Here is a 26,280-nt window from a genome sequence, read left to right on the forward strand (position 1 = left end):
TCAAACTTAAATAAAGCCAATTACACTGGTATGAGGGACAAGCGGGCTAAGGATGATTGGGAAAATAGATTAAAAGGTATGGGGGAGGGGCGATAAACAGTGGCAAACCTGTAAATAAATAATTCAAAATTCTCCACAAATATACATTCCATTGAGAAGCAGAAAGTCAACTGGAAAAGTGATCCATCCGTGACTGTCTGAGAGTTAAGGATAGTATTAGATTAAAAGAAGAGACTTCTAATGTTATGAAGAACAGAAGTTAGTCTGAGGATTGTAAGATTTTTAGGAACCAGCAAAAATTAACTTAAAAAATTGAAAAGAGGTGAAATAGAATAAGAGTAAGCTGGTAAGAGAAACTGTTCCCACTCATGAAAGGACACATTTAAAGTGTTTGGCAAAGCTTTTTCACGCGGCGAGTGGTGAAAGTCTGGAGTGCACTGCCTGAAAGTGCAGTGGAGGCAGGTTCAATTGAGGCATTCACAAGGAAATTAGACCGTTACCCAAAAAGGAAGAATGTGCCAGGTTACTGGGAGAAGGCGGGGGAATGGCACTAGGTGAACTGTTCATTTGGAGAACTAGTGCAGACACGATGGGCCTCATGAACATACTGCAAACAAACATATGAATTAGGAGCAGTAGGTGGCCATTTGGCCCCTCGAGCCTGCTCTGCCATTCAATAAGATCATGGCTGATCCAACTGTGGCCTCAACTCCACATTCTGCCTACCCCCACTAATGTTCGACTCCCTCGATAATCAAGAATCTACCTACGTCTGGCTTAAAAATATTCAATGCCCCTGCCTCCACCATTCTCTGGGGAAGAGAGTTCCACAAATTCACGACCTTCAGAGAAAAAAATCTCATCTCTGCCTCTAATTGGGAGACCCCTTATTTTTAAATTACGAATTGCCTCCTGTGCTGTAACAATTGTAATTTTTTAAAACCATGGAACTTTTGCCATCCACTTGAACCACCAGAACAAAAAAGACAGAGCTTCACTTTCAATACTGTATCTCATTCGAAGGCTTACAAGTTTTGACAGTGCAACAACTCCATAGGAACAGGAGTAGTGCATTTAGTTCCTGGAGCCTGTTCCACCATTCAATAAAATCATAGCTGATTGCAACCTGATACCATATATCTGCCTTTTCCCCAAGAGAGAGCCTTAAACCATAATATTCTCACATGGGCAAAGAAAAACAATTGACCCAAAGTTAATCAATTCAACAGTATATATTCTGCAGACCTGCTGAGTTTTTCCAGGTATTTTTATTTTATATATTCTGCATTAGATGGGAATGTGGCTGTAGTCAGGTGACTCAAATCATCACAAACAAGCCAGCATATTTTAATCATTCACTTTTCAATTAAACTTAATGTTACTTTATTAGATTGCACAAGCTATTAGATTTTAATAATCGTCTCTCTAATTGCTCATCATTTGTATTGATTTCTCTCCGCTTCCTTTTCCATCTTAGCACCAATATCATCAACAAGTTCCTTCAGATGTTTCAAGTGGTTCAGTGCCCTGGTGAAAAAAAAAGTTCAGCTGTCACTACACTTTATCCTGCATCCATAAACAGTTAGGGGTTTGTTTCTATTCATACAAACCAGATTGGGATTGAAACTATACAGAATAATACCTACCAGAGTATCTGATGTGATTGGTTGGTTTGCTCGTCCTTTCCCTACAGTCTTTTTTCACTAACTTAACCGAGAATGTTTATCTCGATTGATTTTGCAGATTTAAGTTGATGTGTTTTCAGAAAATTGTCCCATTATATGACAGCCAGATGCACCAATTATTAGACATACCTGACGAGCAAAACCCAATCAATTCAATAAATCTGAGTTAACAATTATGTAGCATTTTATGAAACCAATGGCACTTAGTGTAGCTCGTAGATAAAGGGACAAAATCAACAAATATCACTAAACCTATCTCTTTAAACACAAAACCAGAACTATCCCCTACTATCCAGGCGTGTTGTACAAAAACGAAGCTAGACACTTGAATAAGAGAAACAATTTTAATACTGAAAAATAAATGTCACATATTGCAACATATATTATTAGAGATTCCAAATTAATGTACGATTTAATAATTGAGAACTGAGAGATTAGAAAGATCAGGAAAGGCTGAATAGAATGAGGCTCTTGTGTCTAGCACAAAAAAATGCTTAAGGGTAACAAAATAAAAAGGTCTTTTAAGATTCTAAAAGTATTTAATAGGGTAGAGGATGTAGATAGAATTTTTCCACTTATGGTGAGTCCAGGTTTAGCAAAAAACTAATAAATCTGGTAAGGATTTTGGGAAAAACATCTTTATCCAGAGTGACAAGAATGTGGAACTTGCTACTACATTTCTTCTTATTCATTCATGGGATGTGGGTGTTAGGAGGCCAGTATTATTCCCCATCCCTAGTTGCCCTTGAGAAGGTGGTGTTGAGCTGCCTTCTTGAACCGCTGCAGTCATGTGGTGTAGGTACACTCACAGTGCTGTTGGGCAGGGAGTTCAAGGATTTTGACCCAGTGTGACAGTGAAAGAACGGCGATATATTTCCAAGTCAGGATAGTGTGGGGCTTGGAGGGGAAATTGCAGTTGGTGTTCCCATGCGTCTGCTGCCCTTGTTCTTTTAGCTGGTAAGGGTCGTGGATTTGGAAGATACTGTCAAAAGAGGCTTGGCAAATTGCTGTAATGCATCTTGTAGATTGGACACACTGTTGCCACTAGGCGCCAATGGTGGAGGGAGTGGATGTTTAAGGTGGTGGATGGCACTCAAGTGGGCTGTTGGGTTGTTGGTGCTGCACTCATCCAGGCAAGTGGGGAGTATTCCATCACACACCTGACTTATGCCTTGCAGATGGCGGACAGGCTTTGGACAGTCAGGAGGTGAGTTACTCACCAGGAAGTGCTCAACCTCTAACCTGCTCTTGTAGTCACAGTATTCATATCTAGTTTAGGTTCTGGTCAATGGTAATCACCAAGATGTTGATTGTGGGGGATTAGTTGACCAAATAGCATTGATGCATTTGAGAGCAGCTGAAACCAATACACGAAAGATAATGGAATTGAAGGATATGCTGAAAGGGTGAGATAAAGTAGGCCGGGAGGAGGGTCATGAGCATAAACACTAGCACAGATCAGTTAGGCTAAATGGCCTGTTTCCGCACTGTCAATTTTATGTAATTCTATAAAATTAAGCACATAATTTACACTCCAGTACAGGTTATGTCTCGCTGATCTCCTTTTTGGGGATGGGAACAGGAAGGAATAAATCTGCACGTTTGCACTAGTGTGAGTGATGTTTATTCACAGTTAAAACTGCACTTACCCCCTCTATAAAATGTTCTAACAGTAACCTGTTCAATTAAACATAATCAATAGCATTTACAATCAAGACATATGGCCAAAGTCTATTTCCATTTCCCATGTAAAATGGAGTGCATCAGTGCAGAGAAAAACATCTGAAATCTTCCAAAGATAAGCGGAAATTATTTTTCCAATGGAAATTTCAATGATAGATAAGAGCCAACAAAGCATTTCTGAGGATTCAATATATTTTGGTGCTTGGATAGAGCTTCTATTTACTAAGCAAACTATAATCAAAAGAGTTTGCTGTAGGATTATATACAGATGAGCATTTGACCCAAGTAAATAATTGAAGATGGTTTTTACTATGCACAGGAATGATAAAACCAGGTAAATTAGCTATTCACCTCATTTGATGAAGTGATCTGATAAATTACAGGATTATAAACTAATTGGCAACCTACAATAGAACTGGGTTGTACTTAATAGATGTTCCATGCACTGTTAGAAAAGCACATTGGATTGATTTCAAGTGGCATTGAGCCAAACACATTAAATTAAATATATTAGGAATGGAAATTCTATTCCAAAAGGTTTGGCACAATTGAAATACTACTTCTTAACTTAACTTGCCCTCAATGCTTTTCAGTCTTAATGGCACTCTGTACTATGGACTTTGGCCTTCTATGAAGAAAGGACATTAGTCCTTCTCGCACTTTAGGGATGTCGCAAATTGCTTTATAGCCAAGGAATTATTTTTGAAGTGTGATCACTCATTTTGTAGGCAAACATGACAGCTAAGTTGTGCCTGGCACAATCCCACAAAACCAATGAGAGGAACGTTCAGTTAATCCGTTTTTGAAGATGCTTGAAGAATGAATGTTGGCCAAGATACTGGAGAACTCTCCAGCTCTTCTTACATCTAACTGTAAGGGCAAACAAGGCCTCAGCTTTATGTCTCACACAACAACAACAATTTGCATTTATAAAGTGTCTTTAATGTAGTGAAAATCCCCAAGGTACTTCATAAGAGTGTAATCAGGCAAAAACTGGCACTGAGCCAAAGAAAGAAGCATTAGGATGGGTGACAAAATGTTTAGTCAAAGTGGTAGGTTTTAGACAGCATCCTAGACGAAAGAGATGGAGAAACAGCGTTTTGCAGAGGGAATTCCAGAACTTAAGGCCTAGGTAGCTGAAGGTAGGGCTGCCAATGATCAGTCAAAGGAATTGGCACAATCCATAGCATTTATAATCATGACATATGACCAAAGTCTATTTCCAAAGGGCCCAACCAAAGGACAACACATCTGACAGTGCAACATTCTCTCAGCGCTGCATTGAAATGCTTAAGAGCTGGATATGTCATTCAATAAAACACCAAACATTTAAAGTAAAATAAATGAGCTAATCTCCCATGGTGTTGCACTCAGAGTCAAGGGCTAGTGTCATAGACTGGGGAATGGAAAATACAAGTGGGAAGAGGGGCGCGAGAAGAGGGGCGCGGTGGGAGGAAAGAAATGGGAACAGGTAGAAGTAAAGCAAAAAAAAATCTGAACATTGTGGAAGTTAGAAGCTGGTCTCTGAACCTCTAACCTAGCACTTGGCAGAAGACAAAAGGCATCATGGAGAAGAACAATGGCAGGGATAGAAAACACTCACATTGGAAGGGTGCAAAGATAAAAATGGCTCTTGAGCAGGAGGATGTTGGAACGCTAGAGACAAATCTCAAGGGAGGGAGAGTCTTATCCATCATAGCACCTCAGTGAGGGAGGAGTAAGCATGGTCAGTGTGATAGACTACTCTGCAGTTACTGCTGCCAGTTAGTGGCAGCCTCAGTGGGGTCAGCAGGTGCTAACCGCAAAAATTGTTCTATTTGGGGGCTTGATAGAGCTTGGGACCATTGGGAAGGTTTTTTTTAATGAGGCTGGGGCAAGGCAGAGGCATAATCTCTCTGGCCAGTGGCATGTTCAATGTTGTACCTAAGAGCGCGCCAATATCGGTCTCCGGGGCCCAGATTTTATATAGTCCAGGGAGTATATTCACGTAAAGTCAGGTTGGATGGTGGGCGCTGTGTGCCTGTCGCCGTCCTGCTACCACTGGCATTTTACCAGTGGCAGACCACCTGTCCATCCTTAGGCCAATTGAGGCCCTGAAGTATCCAATTAAAGACCACATAAGAGCCTTTTCCTGCCATCACTGGTGGACACTTTGCTTTGGTGGCCTCCTTGTGGGCTTGAGTGTGGAGGGCCCTTTTGATCAGGCATCCTTTGGCCCACAGAGGGCCTCCAACCAGGTGGCAAGGGTGGCCCCTGCTGAAAGAGCCCCACCCCACCCCTCACCACCCTCACGACAAATGCCACCCCCTACCCGAGCCTGCCTGGGGCCCTGGCAAGCCCCACAAACTCACCTTGATTCTAGGGCCTCCTCCCTGGTGGCTGCTCCAGGCCTGTTGCAGTCCCAGCCGTGGCCAACGTTCCCAGTGGCCCTCCTGGGACTGAAGAACTGCTGGCCCCCCCCGACTGGCCGGCAGTTCTTGGGGGTCGGGGAGGCCAGGACCTCCTTAAAAGGGGCGGAATCCTTGGCTGCAGACAGTTCACAGCCCAAAAATTGTAAAATCCAGTCGGGGATTCCATAACCGGCTAAGGCAGGGTCGCCGCCGACTTTCCAGCCAGAGAACAGCCGCAGCGTAAAATCCCAGGACGATGACTGCACGGCCGGTACTGTAAGATTTCTGTGGCAGGAGGGACAGGAAAGCTTTGTGGGGCCTTCTGAAAATGTATAAAGAAAGGGCAACACTGCACAGTCCACATATATCAAGGGGGCAACTGGACTTCAAGATGTTGCAAGGAGCCAGTGAAAAGAGCCGCCTTTGGGCTTGTAAAGAGGGAGCCATCAAGAACGTTTTTAAACCGGAGACAATCCAAAAGGGTAAGGGGGAAGCGATGCCACAGAGTCAGCGAAGGCCTGCCAAGCGAGGTTTTAGATCTTTTAAAATGAAAGGAATTTAAAAGATGTCCCTCAGGCTATAACAGTTACAGTTGAGAGAGATTCAGCCGCTTCTGATTTTTTTTTTTGGCGCTGAACTGCTCTGTTTAAACACAAATGCAGGACCAGGGAGCCAACTGTGTAACATTATTTCCCAAGCAAAGCTCTGGCAGAGCAGCTGCATTTTAAAATAAAACGTCACTGCTTAATCATTCATCGTCTGACATAATAGATATTCCATAGGCAGCCAAGAAAGCTGTAATAAAAACTTAAAACGCTGGAAAAACTCAGCAGGTCTGGCAGCATCTGTGGAGAGAGAAACAGGGTTAATGGATGGAATTTTCCGTGCCTGCTGGCGGTGGGTGCGATAGGTGGCGTGTGTGGAAAACATGGCGTGATCTGCTTCACGGAGGCGTGAAGGCAGGATCGCGATCGTCCGCAATGCCCACTGACGGGCGGGCTGCCTTTCCCCGCCATTGATCGGTAGGGAGCTAATTGTAATACTTCAGCATATAATTAAAAGGCCATGCCGCCAGGCTCTTGGAACCTCACCGTATCGTCCAATCCCACCGACGTGTTTCACAACAGCACGCAGGTGACGTGCACTTGGCAGCCTTCACTTTGGGGGAACTGAGGGGAGTGAGCAGCAGGTTTCTCCATAGCTTGCCCGTTGTTTTCATGCCTCGGGGCGGCGGGGACAACTGATGCCTGGCCCCGGAGGCGACTGGTACGGGGGAAGGGTGGGGGGGGGGGGGGGGTGGCGGTGTTGTCTGGGGCCAAGTGCTGGCCAGCCTCAGAGGCGACTGCTGAGGGGGTTGTGGGGGGAGCAGGTCAAGTGCTGCCCTGGTGCCGCATATCATGCACAGGCAGTCGGGATGGGGGTCAGGCTAAGCGAGGGAAGTGGCTAAACATTAGGGCCACCTGTATAAACTGACCATGCCTCTGCAACTGAGACAGATTAGGAGCAGCCTCAGTGATATGACTGGGGTCAGGCTCCTATCCTGCCCACTCATGCAGGCAATGCGGAGGCACCAAAGGACCACAAAGCATTCCATACCTTACCCCCGCCACCGCCCCCCCACCCACCCACCCACAAACTTCGAGTCCGCCACCACTTTACTGGTCCGAGGAGTAGTTAGACTACACACGCTGTACAATCTCCTCGCCAATGCTGGGCATGTAGTAGTCACTCCTGGAGGTGCTCACAGCCCCTTGCAATCTCAGCAACCTGGTCAAGGGCATGTCATGGACTGACAGGGCAGCCCTGCAGCGCACACATCTGTGGCCATCCAAGGGGCGACCAGCACTCTCCGGGAAGCATTAAGGGGCGGTCACACAGGGCCAGGAAAGGCGCTAAGTACAGCCATGGTAACCACGTCTCTCTCTCTCTCTTTCACGCTGCAGGAGGATCATGTCAGGAACATGGATGCTGGTGACCTATGTCTGATGCCTACAGAGACTGTAGAAGACTGAGGAGAGAGTGACTGAGGCTCCTGGCTGTGCAAAGGCAGGAGCAGCAACCACATGAAGAAGGGGCAGCAGGGGCTCCCGCACATACTACCCAGGAGCAACAGTGAGCTGTGGCTGGTCATTGCCTAGTGACACCCAGGGTCTATAGACACCGCCTGCCGTTCCTACAGATGATTGAGAACCAGTGTCGCTGATGACTGCCCATTGTCTGGGGACCTGGTGGCTCACATCTGCCACTTACTGCAGGACTTGGCGCCAAGGGAACATGGAGGGCATCCACTGCCAATGGCTGTGTAAGTAATTACAGTGCTCAATTTCTATGCCAGTGGCTCCTTTCAGGGCTCCACAGGTGACCATTGTGGGATTTCACAAGCCGCCACCCACAAATGCATCCATGAGGTCACGGATATATTATCAAAAGTAATTATTCCAAGTTTGCTGACGACACAAAACTTGGTTGGAATCTGAGTGGTGAGGAGGATGTTAAGGGGCTTCAAGGTGATTTAGACAAGTTGAGTGAGTGGGCAAATACATGGCAGATGCAGTATAACATGGATAAGTGTGAAGTTATCCACTTCGGTAGGAAAACAGAATGGCAGAGTATTATTTAAATGGTGATGGATTGAGAAATGTTGATGTACAAAGGGACCTGGGTGTCCTTGTACACCAATCACTGAAAGCAAGCATGCAGGTGCAGCAAGCAGTTAAGAAGGCAAATGGGATGTTGGCCTTCAGTGCAAGAGGACTGAGTACAGGAGCAAGGATGTCTTACTGCAGCTATACAGGGCCTTGGTGAGACCACACCTGGAGTATTGTGCGCAGTAAAGGTTCACCAGACTGATTCCTGGGATGGCAGGATTGTCATATGAGGAGAGATTGGGTCGACTAGGCCTGTATTCACTAGAGTTTAGAAAAATGAGAGGGGATCTCATTGAAATGTATAAAATTCTGACAGAGATGGACAGACTGCATACAGGGATGATGTTTCCTCTGACTGGGGGGGGTCTAGAACAAGGGGCCACAGTCTCAGGATATGGGGTCAGCCATTTAGGACTGAGATGAGGGGAAACCTCTTCACTCAGAGGGTGGTGAACCTGTGCAATCCTCTGCCACAGAGGGCTGTGGAGGCCAAGTCAATGAATATATTTAAGGAGGAAATAGATAGATTTCTGGATTCTAAAGGCTTCAAGGGGAATGGGGAGCGAGCAGGAGTATGGCATTGAGAAGAGGATCAGCCATGATCATAGTGAATGGCGGAGCAGGCTCGAAGTGTCGAATGTCCTAATCCCGCTTCTATTTTCTATGTTTTGTACCAAATTACCTTTGTAGTGATCTGCTGCCAGGTGCCTCCTCAAAATCCACACCGTGTGTCTGAGACATTATGTTTTCAGATATCTGTTCAAAGAAAGACTTTACTCAACAAAAGGATATAATTGTAATTGTAATAATCACATGTACAGTAAAATATTTTTAAAAATACCTTCAGGCACTAACTGACCTTAGGAAGTACACCAAGTGTCATTAAGATGCTCAGGCACTTTTAATTCTCTATAAAGCCCACGTACATTAAAAACTTGTTCTTATACCAGAGATCTTGTAGTGCCTCTATCACACACCTGGATAAGACTTATAAACACTCTGACGTGAGCCTTCTCTCACCATAGTCTACACTTCCTCTGTCTCAACACCTTCCTGGTTTTTCTCTCTATATATTGATACTACAGACATTACTCCTCTGAACTCCAAATACACCATACAATCTGACCTTCCTACATCTCATCTCCTCATGGTGTTAAAGCCAAGATTCATTGAATTATCAGCTCTCAGAATATTGAAACTTTGCAACTTCTTACCTGGTCGATTTAGCTTGTAGTTCCTCCTGCCCTGGTAGCTTCCTGACCATTGACTTTTTCACCCAGAAGGGTGGTCAGAGTCAGAAACTCGCCACCTGTAAGGATGGTGGAGGCAGAAAACCTCAACGCATTAAAAAAAAATCACTTGTATATGCTATAACCTACAAGGCTACGGACCAAGAAATGGAAGGTGGGATTAGGTTGAATAGCTCTTTTTTGGACAACACAGACACGATAGGCCGAATGGCCTCCTCCTGCGCCGCGAATCTTTCCATGAGCGGAATCTTACGGACTTTGGCTTTAGAGTAACAGCAAGGCCATTTCCAGATCAGAAACCTGACACTCCGGGTACAGAGCCTTCTGGTTGCTCTTTGGAGAAATTAAGAGCCTGCCTCCAGGATTGGTGTTTAGTTAGGTGGAGCGGGCAGGATGATGCATCAGAACCACAAATGGAGGATCAGTATTTAATATCCTGTTAAATCCTAAACACTATTTATCCTTAAACGTAACAATAAAAATCAATGATCATGATCACATTGACGTGTGTGGGAGTATGTTGCGTGTTTGTTGGCTGTCGAGTTTCCTGATTTGCAATGGTGACTGCATTTCGAGAACCACTCACAGTGGCAGCGTTGTGCACTGCAGTTTGTTCCGTTCAAGGCACAAAACAGAAAAATGAACGAGAGAGGAGGAATGCTGCCTCCCTGCTTCACATACACATCCCCAGAGGTGGAAGTAGCCCGGACATGGTGACGGGTGCTTTTTCCAGAGGACAGTCGGAGGCAGCCCAGTTGGCCTTACCAAACAGGCTTGTCTGGAGGTTGTAGAGGAGTTGAGCAGCGAGAGTGTGGTGCCGAGGGGAGGGATCCCATGCAGGAAACAGTTCAATGACCTCTTGAGGTTGGCAAGGTGAATGTTGTGCAGCTCCCAGCCTTCACTCTTTCACCTCCTTAGCAGTCTCCAGCACAGGTAAGGAGGGGAGGTGGTGGCATAGTGGTAGTGTCACTGGACTAGTAATCCAGAGGCCCAGGCTAATTCTCTGGGAGCATGGGTTTGAATATGAATTTAAATTCAATTAATGAAATCTGCAATTAAAGCTAGACCAGTGGTGACCAAGAAACTATTGTCAATTGTTTTTTTAAAATTCATTCACGGGACGTGGGCTTCGCTGGCTGGGCCAGCATTTATTGCCCATCCCTAGTTGCCCTTGAGAAGGTGGTGGTGAGCTGCTTCTTGAACCGCTGCAGTCCATGTGGTGTAGGTACACCCACAGTGCTGTTAGGGATGGAATTCCAGGATTTTGACCCAGTGACAGTGAAGGAACGGCGATATATTTCCAAGTCAGGATGGTGAGTGACTTGGAGGGGAACTTCCAGGTGGTGGTGTTCCCATCTATCTGCTGCCCTTGTCCTTTTCGATGGTAGTGGTCGTGGGTTTGGAAGGTACTGTCTAAGGAACCTTGGTGAATTCCTGCAGTGCATCTTGTGGATGGTACACACTGCTTCTACTGTGCGTCAGTGGTGGAGGGAATGAATGTTTGTGGATGTTGTGCCAATCAAGTTGGCTGCTTTGTCCTGAATGGTGTCAAGCTTCTTGAGTGTTGTTGATGCTGCACTCATCCAGACAAGTGGAGAGTATTCCATCACACTCCTGAATTGGGCCTTGTAGATGATGGACAGGCTTTGGGGAGTCAGGAGGTGAGTTACTTGCCACAGGATTCCTAGCCTCTGACCTGGTTCTTGTAGCCAGAGAATTTATATGGCTGGTCCAGTTCAATTTCTCATCAATGTTAACTGCCAGAATGTTGATAGTGGGATATTTAGCAATGGTAATGCCATGAATGTAAAGGGGAGATGGTTGAAATCTCTCTTGTTGGAGATCGTCATTGCCTGGTACTTGTGTGGTGTGAACAGAAACATAGAAACTAGGAGTAGGAGTGGATCATTCAGCCCTTGAAGCCTGCTCTGCCAATCATTATGATCATGGCTGATCATCCAACTCAATATCCTGCTCCCGCTTTCTCCCCATACCCTTTGATCCCTTTCGCCCCAAGACCAAATCTAACTCCTTCTTGAAAGCATACAATGTTTTGGTCTCAACTACGTTCTGTGGTAACGAATTTCACAGGCTCACCACTCTCTGGGTGAAGAAATTTCTCCTCATCTCAGTCCTAAATGGTCTACCCCATATCCTCAGATTGTGACCCCTGGTTCTGGACTCCCCCACCATCGGGAACATCCTTCCTGCATCTACCCTGTCTAGTCCTGTCAGAATTTTATAGGTTGCTATGAGAACCCCCCACCATTCTTCTGAACTCCAGCGAATATAATCCTAATCGACTCAATCTCTCCTCATATGTCAGTCCCGCCATCCCAGGAATCAGTCGGGTAAATCTTTGCTGCACTCCCTCTATAGCAAGTACATCCTTCCTCAGATAAGACGACCAAAACTGCACAGAATATTCTAGGTGTGGTTTCACCAAGGCCCTGTACAATTGCAGCAAGACATCGCTGTTCTTGTACTCGAATCCTCTGGCTATGAAGGCCAACATACCATTTGCCTTCTTTACCGCCTGCTGCACCTGCATGCTTACCTTCAGCAACTGGTGTACAAGGACACCCAACTCTCGTTGCACATTCCCCTCTCTCAATTTATAGCCATTCAGATAATAATCTGCCTTCCTGATTTTGCTACCAAAATGGATAACCTCACATTTATCCACATTATACTGCATCTGCCATGCATTTGTCCTCTCACTCAGCTTGTACAAATCACACTGAAGCATCTCTGCATCCTCCTCACAGCTCACCCTCCCACCCAGCTTTGTGTCATCTGCAAATTTGGAGATATTACATTTAATTTCCTTATCTAAATCATTAATATATATTGTGAATAACTGGGGTCCCAGCACCGATCCCTGCGGCACCCCACTTGTCACTGCCTGCCATTCGGAAAAAGACCCGTTTATTACTACTCTTTGTTTCCTGTCTGCCAACCAGTTTTCTATCCATCTCAATACACTAACCCCAATCTTCCATGTGCTTTAATCTTACATGCTAATCTCTTCTGCCACTGTTTTCCACGTGCCCAACTATTAAATCTTTTATAATGGACTCTAGGATTTTCCCCACTACTGACGTCAGGCTGACTGGTCTATAATTCCCTGTTTTCTCTCTGCCTCCCTTTTTAAATAGTGGGGTTGCATTAGCTACCCTCCAATCTGTAGGAACCGTTCCAGAGTCTATAGAATCTCGGAAGATGACCACCAATGCATCCACTATTTCTAGGGCCACTTCCTTAAGTACTCTGGGATGTAGATTATCAGGCTCCGGGGATTTATCAACCTTCAATCCCATCAATTTCCCCAACACCATTTCCCTACTAATACTGATTTCTTTCAGTTCCTCCCTCTCACTAAAACCTGTGTTCCCCAACATTTCTGGTATGTTATTTGTGTCCTCCTTTGTGAAGACAGAACCAAAGTATGTATTTAGTTGGTCAGCCATTTCTGTGTTCCCCATTATAAATTCCCCTGTTTCTGACTGTAAGAGACCTACATTTGTCTTCAGCAATCTTTTTCTCTTCATATACCTTTAGAAATTTTACAGTCAGTTTTTATGTTCCCTGCAAGCTTACTCTCGTACTCTATTTTCCCCTCCTTAATCAATCCCTGGGTCCTCCTTTGCTGAATTCTAAACTGCTGCCAATCCTCAGGTCTGTTGTTTTTTCTGGCCAATTTGTATGCCTCTTCCTTGCATCTAATACTATCTCTAATTTCCCTTGTAAGCCATGGTTTGGCCACCTTTCCTGCTTTACTTTTGCGCCAGACAGGAAGAAACAATTGTTGCAGTTCACCCATGCGCTCTTTGAATGTTTGCCATTGCCTATCCACCGTCATCACTTTAAGTAACGTTTCCCAATCCATCATAGCCAACTCGCACCCCATACCATCGTAGTTTCCTTTATTAAGATTGAATTCCCAAGTCTCAGAATCAACTACGTCACTCTCCATCTTGATGAAGAATTCTATCATATTATGGTCGCTCATCCCCAAGGGACCTCGCACAACTAGATTGCCAATTATTCCTTTCTCATTACACAATACCTAGTCGAGGATGGCCTGTTCTCTCGTTGGTTCCTCAATGTATTGGTCCAGAAAAACATCCCGTATACACTCCAGGAATTCCTCCTCTACGGTATTGTTACTAATTTGATTTGCCCAATCTATATGCATATTAAAGTCACCCATAATTGTTCCTTTATTACATGCATCTCTAATTTCCTGTTTAATGCCATTCCCAACATCACCACTACAGTTTGGGGGTCTATATACAACCCCCACTAACGTTTTTTGCCACTTATCAGCCCAAGTCTGGATATCGTCCAGGTCTTGCCACATATGCACATGGACTACATCAGTGTCTCAGGAATCGTGAATGGTGCTGAACATTGTGTTCATCCGCGAACATCCCCACTTCTGACCTTATGTTGGAGGGAAGGTCATTGATGAAGCAGCTGAAGACGGTTGGGCCGAGGACACTATCCTGAGGAACTCCTGCAGTGATGTCCTGGGATTGAGATAATTGACCTCCAACAACCACAACCATCTTCCTTTGTGCTAGGTATGACTCCAATCAGTAAGAGATTTCCCCGCTTCTCACTAACTCCAGTTTTGCTTGGGCTCCTTGATGCCACACTCGGTCAAATGCTGCCTTGGTGTCAAGGGCAGTCACTCTCACCTCACCTCGGAAGTTCAGTCCTTTTATCCATGTTTGGACCAAGGGGTCCCTGGCGGAACCCAAACTGGGTGTCAGTGAGCTGAGTAAGTGCTACTTGATAACATTGTTGACTGCCTATTTTCTGAGCAAAAACTGTACTCACCTTGGTCGTAATTCTCTGCCTTTTCTTATTGCAGGGGAAAAGAACCGCCCAGGCAAGATGAGGAAGCAGGGGCTTAGTCGCCTCCTTGACCATCCTAACGGAGATGGCACTTGTTGCCAGTTTCCTTGCCAAATCGCAACTTCCTTAGGCCCATTCCTTTTCTTTCTCACATAGTTGTAATTTGCCAGGGCAGTTAGAGTTGACGTGGTGCACACCACTGAGACGTGAGATGATGCCCTTTTTGACACCTGACACTTCCAGATATCATTTAATGCTTTTGCTAACTGTCCTTTTCCCACTTATGATGGACTGGGAGGGCGGGAATCCATTCAAACAGTACTAATATTTCCTCTCAACACCCATCCATAAACAGAAAGGTGTTTTGATTTGTTTCCTTTTTAATAAGCAGTGAAATATTTCCCAACTAGTCATTTTTTTGTGTGATCCAATTCCAAGTAAGAACCCCACAGCAAATTCAAGGTAGGATGAACTCAAAAAAGGTTAGTTTATTGCACACATTCCGAAGAGGAGGGTCCGCAACATCTCTCCACACACATACAGCAAAGAGGGATAGAGAAAGATTTTTAAGCAGAGACCACAGAAAAATTAAATATGGATCCACGGAAAGTCCAGTGTCCAGAATCAAAGTCCCATGAGGAATTCCTTCAGAGGTCAACGGTATGAAAACCGGCATTAGAAAATTTGCTTTTCCGGTGGCGCTGACTTCACAAGATGAAATAGGCATGCAGAGATGTATCAGTTTTTGTAGGCGATGGTGCAGAACTTCCAGTAGAGTCATGGTAGATGGGGCCAGGTGTCCAACCTGGCCAGAGCTCCTTCTGCGTGACCTGCTAGTCAGATGTTAAAGCAGCAGACAGGCTTGCAGCTCAGGAAGGCAATATTAACTTGTTCAACAAGCCAGAGTCTTAGGTCATGTGACCGTACCTCGTCACAAGGTCTTCAACAAAGGGTCTAGGTCTGGAATTTGGCTTGGTCTTCAGGACTGATGACGTTCCCGCCATTATGGGTTAAAAGAAATGTTTGAGCGGCCATTGTCTTAGAAGACTCTCTGACTCGACTGGAAGGCTTGGTTTATCAAATAAAAAGTGCCCTTCATGTAGCTCTCTTTGAAGTTGGGCTGTTAGCCAGGTGGTCTGTTAGTAGCTCCTCAGAAATAACGAGTTGTGACATTGCCGACACTGCAACGTGGCTTCTTTTGCCCTGCCGAGTCACAGACAATAACTCACAGACATAGAGGCAGTCATATCACACTAGCAACAATCGAATTGATGATTAATCTACATTTAGACTGCTGTAGCTATCAGGACCAACTTTTACTTCACTGTGATCATGAAGGATTTGAAGACATTATAAAATGATAGTTTAATTGATGTTCCTTAGTGCTCCGATGTCATAGACATTAGGAGTAATGCCAACAACTGCTACGGGCTTACAAGAAGGACAGGGTGTTGATTTTTTTAAAATTAAGTGAAGTACGCATCAGGCCAATGCTGAAAGAGTAGATGATAAGATAAATCAGGAAGCAGCGTCTATATCACTTCCAGCTTGGGTTTTAAAACTTTGAAAATTTTACGAGGAAATTAAATGTGAGTTATTACTTGCAGCGATTTGAGATTGAGGAAAAGAATACATTAGAGTAGGAGATTGTATAATGAGACAGTTGTTTAGCTCAAAAGCCAGTAATGAGCTAGGCAGGGAACTGAATGAACAGAGTTGAAGCTGAAGCATCCCAGGATTAATGACTAATGATAACTCAGTCCCTACACATGGCCGAGTTCAATATTTCATTATCTGCTTAATGAGATCATCAATGCTTTGTTCAAAAACAAGTATAACTTTGTCCAAAATTCAGAAAATATTCTTTGCTGCTTCTTTTTAAAAATGTATTTTCTCTCTCCCCATCTCCTAACAGTGTTGGCTCATATGGGGGTTCAATTCCAAGGATTTTTTTGATACTTTAGCCAAACTGTCAGTTTGCAGGTACTAATCGCAACATTAAATATCAAGAGTTTATCTGACTGTGAGGCGTCATTATAATTGAGCATGACTCGGTTTATACATGTGCATTTTTCTGGTGGAGTATTGCATAGTGGTCACATCAAGAAATTTGACTGATGTCTTTCTTAAAAAGAACAAGTGTGGAGATGGTCAGAAACACTTGTATAACTGAGAATGAATAACAGCAAAAAAAAACCCTTTAACTTTGCACTGTGAACAATTTATCATTTCATAGTGGTGAGTGAAGAATGAAGAACCTGGAGCAAATACAGTTATCTTTTGTTATTACATTCACAGCAAAGACAAAAACTGCTGGAAAAATATGTCTCTAAACTTGTTATTATCTGTCATATTTTGTTGAACACAGGGGAAAGAGATAATGATGTGGTTAACTGTAACTTGACAAACAGCAGAAATTTTCAGCCACTTTGATTTTCATTCGTTCATAGGATGTGAGCGTCGCTGGCTAGGCCAGCATTTATAGCCCATCACTAGTTGCCATTGAGAAGGTGGCGGTGAGCTGCCTTCTTAAACCGCTGCAGTCCATGTGGTGTGGGTGCACCAACTTTGCTGTTCAGCAGGGAGTTCCAGGATTTTAACCCAGGGACAATGGAGGAACTGAAGGAAGGCGATATATTTCCAAGTCAGGATGGCGAGTGAGTTGGAGGGGAGCTTCCAGGTGGTGGTGTTCCCATCGATCTGCTGCCCTTGTCCTTCTAGATGGTAGTGGTCGTGGGTTTGGAAGGTGCTGTCTAAGGAGCCTTGGTGAATTCCTGCAGTGCATCTTGTAAATGGTACACACTGCTGCTACTATGTGGCAGTGGTGGAGGGAGTGAATGGTTGTGGTGCCAATCAAGCGGGCTGCTTTGTCGTGGACGGTGTCAAGCTTCAAGCATGGTTGGAGCGGCACTCATCCAGGCAAGTGGAGAGTATTCCAGCACACTCCTGACTTGGGCCTTGTAGATGGTGGACAGGCTATGGTGAGTCAGGTGATGAGTTACTTGCCACAGGATTCCTAGACTCTGACCTGCTCTTGTAGCCACAGTATTTATATGGCTAGTCCAATTCAGTTTATGGTCAATGATAACCCCCAGGATGTTGATAGTGGGGGATTCAGTGATAGTAATGCCTTTGAATGTCACGGGGTGATGACTAGGTTCTCTCTTGTTGGAGATGATCATAGCCTAGCACTTGTATTGCATGAATGTTACTTGCCACTTGTCAGCCCAAGCCTGGATATTGTCTAGGTCTTGCTGCATTTGGACATGGACTGCTTCAGTATCTGAGGAATTGCAAATGATGCTGAACGTTGTGCAATCATCAGAAAACATTGCCACTCCTGACCTTATGGAAGGAAGGTCATTGATGCAGCAGTTGAAGATGGTTGGACCTTGGACACTACTCTGAGGAACTCCTGCAGTCACGTCATGGAACTGAGATAACTGACTTCCAACAAAACCTTCCTTTGTGCTAGGTACGACTCCAACCAGTGGAGAGTTTTCCCCCCAATTCCCACTGACCCCAGTTTTTCTAGGGTTCCTTGGTGCCACACTCGGTCAAATGCTGCCTTGATTTCAAAGGCAGTCATTCTCACCTCACCTCGAGCTCAGCTCTTTTGTCTATGTTTGAACCAAGGCTGTAATGAGGTCAGGAGCTGAGTGACCTTGGCAGAACTCAAACTGAGCGTCAGTGAACAGGTTATTTCTAAGCAAGTGCCACTTGATAGCACTGCTGATGACCCCTTCCATCACTTTATTGATGATCGAGAGTAGACTGATGGAGGCGGTAATTGGCCAGCTTGGATTTCTCCTGCTTTTTGTGTATAGGACATACCTGGGCAATTTTCCATATAGCCGGGTAGTTGCCAGTGTTGTAGCTGTATTGGAACAGCTTGGCTCGAGGCACATCTAGTTCTGGAGTACACGTCTTCAGCTATATTGCTAGAATATTATCAGGGCCCACTGCCTTTACTAAAATTTATCTTGTTTATATTTTTTTCATTTTTTTGAAATCTTCAGTTTGGTCTATTTGACTGAAGTTAAGGAGGATGGAAGAGTCTTTTTAATTTTCTACCATAAGAAAAGGTTTTTAATAACTTGCAAATTTCAAATTAATTCATTTAATTGGATTTCTCGGTTGCAATCAAAACCTTCACCTTCTCCCACAAAAATCCTTTGAAGCTGCATGAAGAGTGAGGAAGGAAGGCAAGGAGCAAGAAGGAGTGATGATCTGCTAGATAGATTGTGTGTACTGAGTCTTGTACCCCTTTCTAGAGAACAGACCTTATCACATTAAGCACCAGTCAGTGTGCAGAGCTGTTTATAGTGCATCAGGGTGATCCTCTGAAGCTGTGATTTTAGAGAAGGACAGATCATCAAGTGAACCAAGAAAGGGGTGCAGTTACCCACCAGTGATAGCTGAGGACCTCAAGGTCACCAATACTGTACAGGTTGACTCAGGCCTTTGTACTTGTATAACAAAGAGCTGGCTGAAAACCAAATCTCCTACATAAAAGCAGTTCCAAAGAGTCATATTGGACTCAAAAGGTTGGCCCTGTTTCTCTCTCCACAGAATCTGCCAGAACTGCTGAGTTTTTCCAGCAGTTTGTTTTTATACCAAATCTCATCATTTTCCCCAGGTGAACTTGGAAGAGGTCGTAGCAGAATGTCAAACACCATCTTCCCTGAGGCAGCCAATTTAGAAGCCGTCTCTGGAAGCCCCATCTAATTAAGTTGTCCATTAGGGTGGGGACGGGGGAAGTAGTGTTCAGCATGGCCCATGGGTAGGGCCTCCAGCCACTCTTACATTGTGAACATTGCTGAGGAGCCAATAGCACAAACACCTTCTGTAAGAGGATAGCAACTGCCCTCCATCTCCCTGTCATAGCTGCAATGCCATGGCTCCTGCCTCCTATGGAGCCGCTCATGCTCAATTTCTCGGCTCCTGACACAAGGGCAGGAAGCCCCTGTACCATCAAACAATTGTGATCCAATTCTGCAATGAGGCTATTTGCCCCATTAGGTGCCCTGTTTGGTTAACCACCACTGCCAGGCAGGTAGTCATTGTTCTTGGGATCCCACAGGAACATCTTAGATTGTATTTTCCTTAGCTCCCCACCAACTCAACTTCAAACTCACCCATGGGAAAATTCACCCCTTTGTCTTTAATGTTTTATCTTCACCACTCTCCCATGAAGGAGGAAGATGGTGATGCGTTAGACGCAATCTCCAACAAGAAACAAGCAAAGCTCCCAGAAAAGAAGAGCAACAAACTTTTCGCTATCCCAGTCATGGAAGTAGTCAAGTTCCACTGCCCAGCTGAAGGAACCCTAATACAATGCGTTAGTGATCGATATACAGCTAAGATATCAATCCATTTCAATGAAGGATTGGATATAGGGTCCAGTGTAGTACTGGAGACACACACCCTGGGAGCAATTCAGCCTTTGGATGTAGAGAACTGCACATGTGTGGTGGAAAATGAAAACAGGAGCATTAATCTCTCATATCATCTATGTGTAGTGGATACAAAATTGGCTGACAAATAGGAAGCAGAGAGATATTTTCCGGGCTGGAGGAGGGTTTGTTGTGGAGTTTCCCAGGGGTCGGTATTGCGACTTTGCTTTCCTGATATATATTAATGATCTAGATCTTGGTGTAGAGAGGACAATTTCAAAGTTTGCAGATGATACGAAGCTTGGGGATGTTGTAAAATGTGAAAAGGAAAGTGTAGAACTTCAAAAGGACATAGGCAAGTTGGTGGAGTGGGCAGTGATGAAGTTCAATGCACAGAAGTGTGAGGTGACCCATTTTGTTAGTAAGAACATGGACAGACAATATAAAATAAGGGGTGAAATTTTGAAGGGGGTGCAGGAGTCGAAAGACCTGGGTGTATATGTGCAAGATCATTGAAGGTGGAAGGACAGGTGGAGATAGCAGTTAATAAAGCACATAGTGTCCTAGACTTTATTAATAGGGGCATTGAGTACAAGAGCAAGGAGGTTATGCTGAATATATAAAATTTACACGTTAGACCTCAGCTGGAGTATTTTGTACAGTTCTGGCTGCCAAATTATAGGAAGGATGTGAACACATTGGAGAGGGTGCAGAAGAGGTGTACAAGAATGCTTCCAGGGATGAGAAACTTCAGTTACGAATATAGATTGGAGAGGTTGGGGCTGTTCTCCTTGGAGAGAAGAAGGCTGAGAGGAGATTTGAAAGAGATGTTCAAAATCATGAGGGGGCTGGACAGAGTAGATAGGGAGAAGCTGTTCCCGCTCGTAAAAGGATCAAGAGCGAGAGGGCACAGATTTAAAGTGATTTGCAAAAGAAGCAAATGTGACGTGAGAAAAAACTTTTTCACACGCGTGGTTTGAGTCGGGAATGCACTGCCTGGAAGTGTGGTGGAGGCAGGTTCAATCGAGGCATTCAAGAGGGCATTAGATGATTATTTAAATGGAAACAATGTGCAGGGGTATGGAGAAAAGGCAGGGCAACGGTACTAGGTCATAATACTCATTTGGAGAGCCGGTGCAGACATAATGGGCCAAATGGCCTCCTTCTGTGCCTTTAACAGGGGGGGTGGAGTGGGGGTGGAGGTGATGGCGTAGTGGTATTGTCACTGGACTAGTATTCCAGAGTCCCAGGGTAATGCTCTGGGGGCCCGGGTTTGAATCCCACCACTGCAGATAGTGAAACTTGAATTCAATAGAAAATCTGGAATTAAAAGTCTGATGATGACCATGAAACCAATGTCGATTGTAAAAACCCATCTGGGTTCACTAATGTCCCTTAGGGAAGGAAATCTGCTGTCCTTAACTAGTCTGGCCTACATGCAACTCCAGACCCACAGCAATGTGGTTGACTCTTAAATGCCCTCTGAACAAGAGGGAAGGTAATTAGGGATGGGTAATAAATCACATCCCATGAACGAATAAAAAAAATCAATATTTATTCATTGGATTTAACTCTCACCAGCCTTCGTAGTGGGATACAAACCAGCGTCTGCAGAGCATTAGCCTAAGCCTCCGGGTTATTTGTCCAGTGACATTAGCACTACGCTGCTGCCTCTCCCTAATACAGGATGCTGGAGAATATAAATGCCTAGATGGTAATTCTCTTGTAATTTTTCAGCAATCTGGATGCTTTGATGTTTCTCCTTTTATGCCCCTGTTCCTTTTGTTTTTCTCATTGCTGATCATCATTCAGCTTGTTGAGATCACTGCCCCATCCCAATTTTGCTGCTGAAGTTTTATTTTCTGAGCACAAAGATTGTGTATCCCTGGAAAAAAATTAAATACTCGTATATGGTGAAATCTGTGATAAAAAAGGTAGGCTGTCCAAGCAGGTACCCCAAAGCATGAATAAATACCAGTGGTGCCTTCGCAAATTCCCCCAAATCAAAAGGGAAAAAAAAAGGAAGTCCAGGAGCAGCCATCTCTTCCAAGCCAACCTGGCTATTCATTCAAAACCAGTTGCACTGGACAGGGCATGTTGTTTAAATGCCTGACACCAGACTCCTGAAGCAACTGTTCTACTCGAATTTGGTCGCAGCAGAAGGATCCCAGAACATTGGATCTCCAAAATAATCCACAAAGAAAGCAAACATCCTCGCCGACTCATGGGAGTTCCTGGCTTGTGACAGACCAAGGTGGAGGTGGTTTATTCGAGAAGGCGCCGAACACATCAAGAGACATTGTCAGGAGCACACAGAAGAAAAGCTGGAGAGAGCGCATAAACCTCAAAACATCTCATCTGCCCACCCCTTCACACGCCACCTGCTCTGCATGTCAGAGGCTACAGATCGTGCATTGGACTTACCAGCCACCTCAGCACCCAACTAACTGGAGTGGAAGGAAGTCATCCTCAATCCTGAGGGACCACCCACGAGAGAAAAAGGTAACATGCAAAATTAATTTGGACAACATCAACTGAGTTCCTTCAGCATGTATTCTTCTGCTCCAACTCCCTCCCTAACAGCACCGTGGGTGTACCCACACCACATGGACTGCAGCGGTTCAAGGCGGCAGCTCACCATCACCTTCTCAAGGGGTAATTAAGGTTGGACATTAAATTGCAGCCTAGCCACCCACATCTCGTGAACAAAGAAATAAATTTAAAAGGAGGTGATGATTTAGATTACTCAGAACACAGAACTTTACTAATATGGGAATCTGAAATGCCTGTTATATTTAGGGGTACTCATCAGTTGAACAAATTATTGGTGTAGAGTACAGAAAACTTTGCACTGAAAGCAAAAAATGAGGACAAAAGCCCAAATGGCCCATTAAATCTCATTCCTGTGGTACACCAGCTCACTCAGTTTAGCATTCAGCTGTATTTGGCTACCTCGAATGTTTTTTTAAAACCCCCTACGTCATCTGGAAGATTACTTTTGTATAAATATTTCTCAGCTTATGTTTTAAATTTACTTTTCATCAATTTAAATTGGCACTCTACATTGCTGACGTCATTTTTCCTAACTGTATCTGTAGCATTTAGTATTTTAGATAGTTTGATGCATTCCTTCTTGAGCCACCAACTTTTTTGAGGAGATTTTGAGGTCTGTAACGTTTCGATCCATTTACTTTTGGAATCAGACTCATTGCTTTTTTCTGCACCTTCTCCGACATTTTGTTTGTAATGTTGTGACCAGGGGTGAGTAGTTCTCAAAGTGCTCCAAACCATGCTATAAATAACTAGAGAATGGATAATTCTGTGACTCAGAATGAAAATGGAAAAAGAAAATCTATTCTTTGGCACAAATATTCCTCATTTTTACCAACAAAAAAAGTTAAAAAGATATTGCTGCAATGCAAGCGGCCCACAAATGCCTAGAGATTGAAACTGGCTCGGTACAAAACTCTTAACAGTAGTTTGAAGTAACCAAAAAGTAAACAAGAGCTCAATTTTAATGCTGAGTGCGTAAAATTTTCACACTTCATCCACTTGAACCGTTCTAAAATATCCGAAAGAACAATAATAGAATTTGCCTTTCCAAATTTGTGTTGTTTCTGAAATAATGATTTTGAGCGCTATAAAACTTGGGTGAAGTAGAGCAATGATTGTCAAGTTAAGAACAATGCTGATGAATTTACAGCATTCTGCAAGAAGCACGACACAACAGTAAAGCACACTGGGTTAAATAAAACTTTTCCTACAGTGTATTAGTGCCAAACATTCATAATTGAGATCACTGGTTTTTGACCTGGAGTCCACAAGCCCCTGGCAGGTCTATACAGACTTTCCAGCAGGTCCTCAAAATAACTCTCTCTACTGGACGAGACAGAAAAAAAACGTGGGGGTGAAGTGGAAGGAAGGAAAAAAGGCAAGTCACCAACTTTGTAGAAATCAACAGTAGTTAAACATTAGTTCCACACGAGTAGCTGATAAGTTATCCACTACTAAAACTCCCAAATACTCAGCCTTTTTCACGGTGATGGGTGCCGTCATGTTTTTAAGTGGTGAGACCCGCATTTATTTTCGACAAGAGGGGAGGGGAGGTGGCCAGCTACTACTTCGTTACTGAGGTACATTCAATTCAGAATTGTGAGTTCAGCATGTGCCATTATGACGCGACGTGGCCTGATGAGTATTTCCAGCATTTTCTGTTTATATTAGCCTCTTGTTAGTTTGATTCTTTTAATCGTGGAAAAGCTGTCAGGTTGATTTCCTTCAATCTTCCACCATTTTGCAGTAATGTAAACTGCTTGTATGATTAAATAGCACAAAAACTAGATTGGATTTGCACAGGTCTGTTAAAAACTCACAAAAATGTCACATTCACATGAGTACTCTGCAATAAAATTGGAGGGATGGAAACATGCCGGACTACAGGAAGTTATTCTCGTTAGTTGGACAATATATACTTTTGCCAGGAGACTAACCGCTACAAAAACAAAAATACCTGGAAAAACTCAGCAGGTCTGGCTTTGTTTTTGTTTTGGATTTCCAGCATCTGCAGTTTTTTGCTTTTATCTTAGTGAGTAACCGCTACATCTGTTTTCAATCTAATTTGTTCCTCGATTGTCACAAAAAAAATTAAGCCATTACGTCCACCACCTGTTCCCCCAGTTATGAAACCTCGTCACACTCCCTTTCCTGTTTTGAGCTCGTTAACATCTAAATATGGTGTGGCTGCTGTTAATACTAATTTGACCAATAGCTGTTTTCACTAGTGTGATCTATGAACTGATTGCCTGTTAATGGCATACATACCCAATCTTCAACCAAATTATTGGCAGTTGAGTTGACATGCACTAAAATATTAGTGGTAAGAAAAGAAAAAAAATATTAGTGGTGTCACACTTATCCTTTATCACTGGTTTGGATATGTGTCACTGGCAAGGCTAAAATTTATTGTCGATCCCTAATAATTCTAGCAGTGATGGTGGTAAGCCACCTTCTTAAACCGCTGCAGTCCATGTAGTGGAGATACGCCCACAGTGCTGTTAGTATTTCAGTTTAGATTGGAGGGTGGGGGTTGGTGATTACTAACTAATCCGCTTGAAAAGCGATCCTTCAACTAGAACAGTTTGGGAAATATTGATTTGATCAAGTCTGTAACTACACTGTAATACTACCCTTAAACTAGAAATTCAAGGAGATTTTTGCTTTTACCTTTCTAATCTCAGGTTCTTCTGCATGCTCGTCATCAAAACTCTGCTGCACTGTTTGTAAGCTGAACAGCATCTGTTTCAGCGCTTCAACTGGTCCGTGGTGCTTTCCTCCAGAAATTCCTGATAAACCAGAAGGATTCCTCTAAAATCAAAAATAAACAAAGCACTGAATGGAAAACCTCAAAGGAAAGGAAAGGTTTATCTGCTTCGTATTTCAAAAGAAAACACTGACAATGCTTGCATCTGTAAGAGAAAGCCAGGATCCCACCTAAAAAAAACATTAACCTGTTTTCCTCTTTCAGATGCTGCCTGACCTGCTGTGCATTGCCAGTTTTTATTTGACATTTACAGCATTCAGGTTTTCCTTTCATTTTGTGATTCAAAGTTTACATATTCAATTCTTCTTTTTTTAAAATAAATGGTTATACGTCACAATGCCTTCTGGATATTGAGACTCAGTCGGACAATATATCCATTTGCCAGGAGAGTTACCACTACGTCAGTGTTCAATCTAATTTGTTCCCTGATTGTCACAGAAAATCAGGCCATTACGTCCATCACCCATCCCCCAGTTATGTAACCTGTTCATATTCACTTTCCTGCTTGCTCTCCATATCTGATTATCATTTTATCCTCAGTAACTATCTAATTTCCTTATATAAAAGGACTTCAGGGCTCAAATTCAACAATTGTACGTGGCAGAGAATTCCACGTTTTAATTACCCCCAGCCTAGACATTTCTTCTAACAACTTTAATTATTCTGGTTATTACTCGGATGTTATTCCTTCACATTTCTAAATGGACAATCTTTTCTCTACAAGTAAATCTAGAATTGCACAGCAGTGAGAGACTAGCTAATATACTAAAGTACTGAAATGTTGGGCCCACAATATCCTTACTTAGGTGAGAGTGAAACCAGAATAACCAAACTGACACAATTGACTTAGGAATTCAGGAGGCAATATTAAAACTTGCTGGGGATATACTACATTACGATAAGGATTATGAAAATAGGAGGAGGGTATAGATATATCAGCAAGTTGAGCAGATGAGTGGCATATACAGTTCAGTTGAAACCAAGTCTGTGGGTTCAAATAGCATTCCAGTACTTCAGTCTGACACTTCAGTGCAATACTAGAGAA

The 26,280-nt window shown here is 43.7% G+C and overlaps 1 protein-coding gene across 1 annotated transcript in view; it reads right to left on the bottom strand.

The window, feature by feature from the left end:
- Positions 1 to 1,263: 1,263 nt before the first annotated feature.
- Positions 1,264 to 26,280, bottom strand: part of c1h18orf54 (chromosome 1 C18orf54 homolog) — a 57,731-nt gene continuing 32,714 nt past the window's right edge. The window contains 3 exon segments of the mRNA XM_078552353.1: positions 1,264 to 1,527; positions 9,089 to 9,162; positions 25,139 to 25,279. Of these exon segments, the coding sequence (XP_078408479.1) occupies positions 1,437 to 1,527; positions 9,089 to 9,162; positions 25,139 to 25,279 (306 nt within the window). The 3' untranslated portion in view covers positions 1,264 to 1,436.

This window comes from Cetorhinus maximus, chromosome 1, assembly GCF_964194155.1.
Source record: "Cetorhinus maximus chromosome 1, sCetMax3.hap1.1, whole genome shotgun sequence".
Lineage (NCBI taxonomy): Eukaryota > Metazoa > Chordata > Chondrichthyes > Lamniformes > Cetorhinidae > Cetorhinus > Cetorhinus maximus.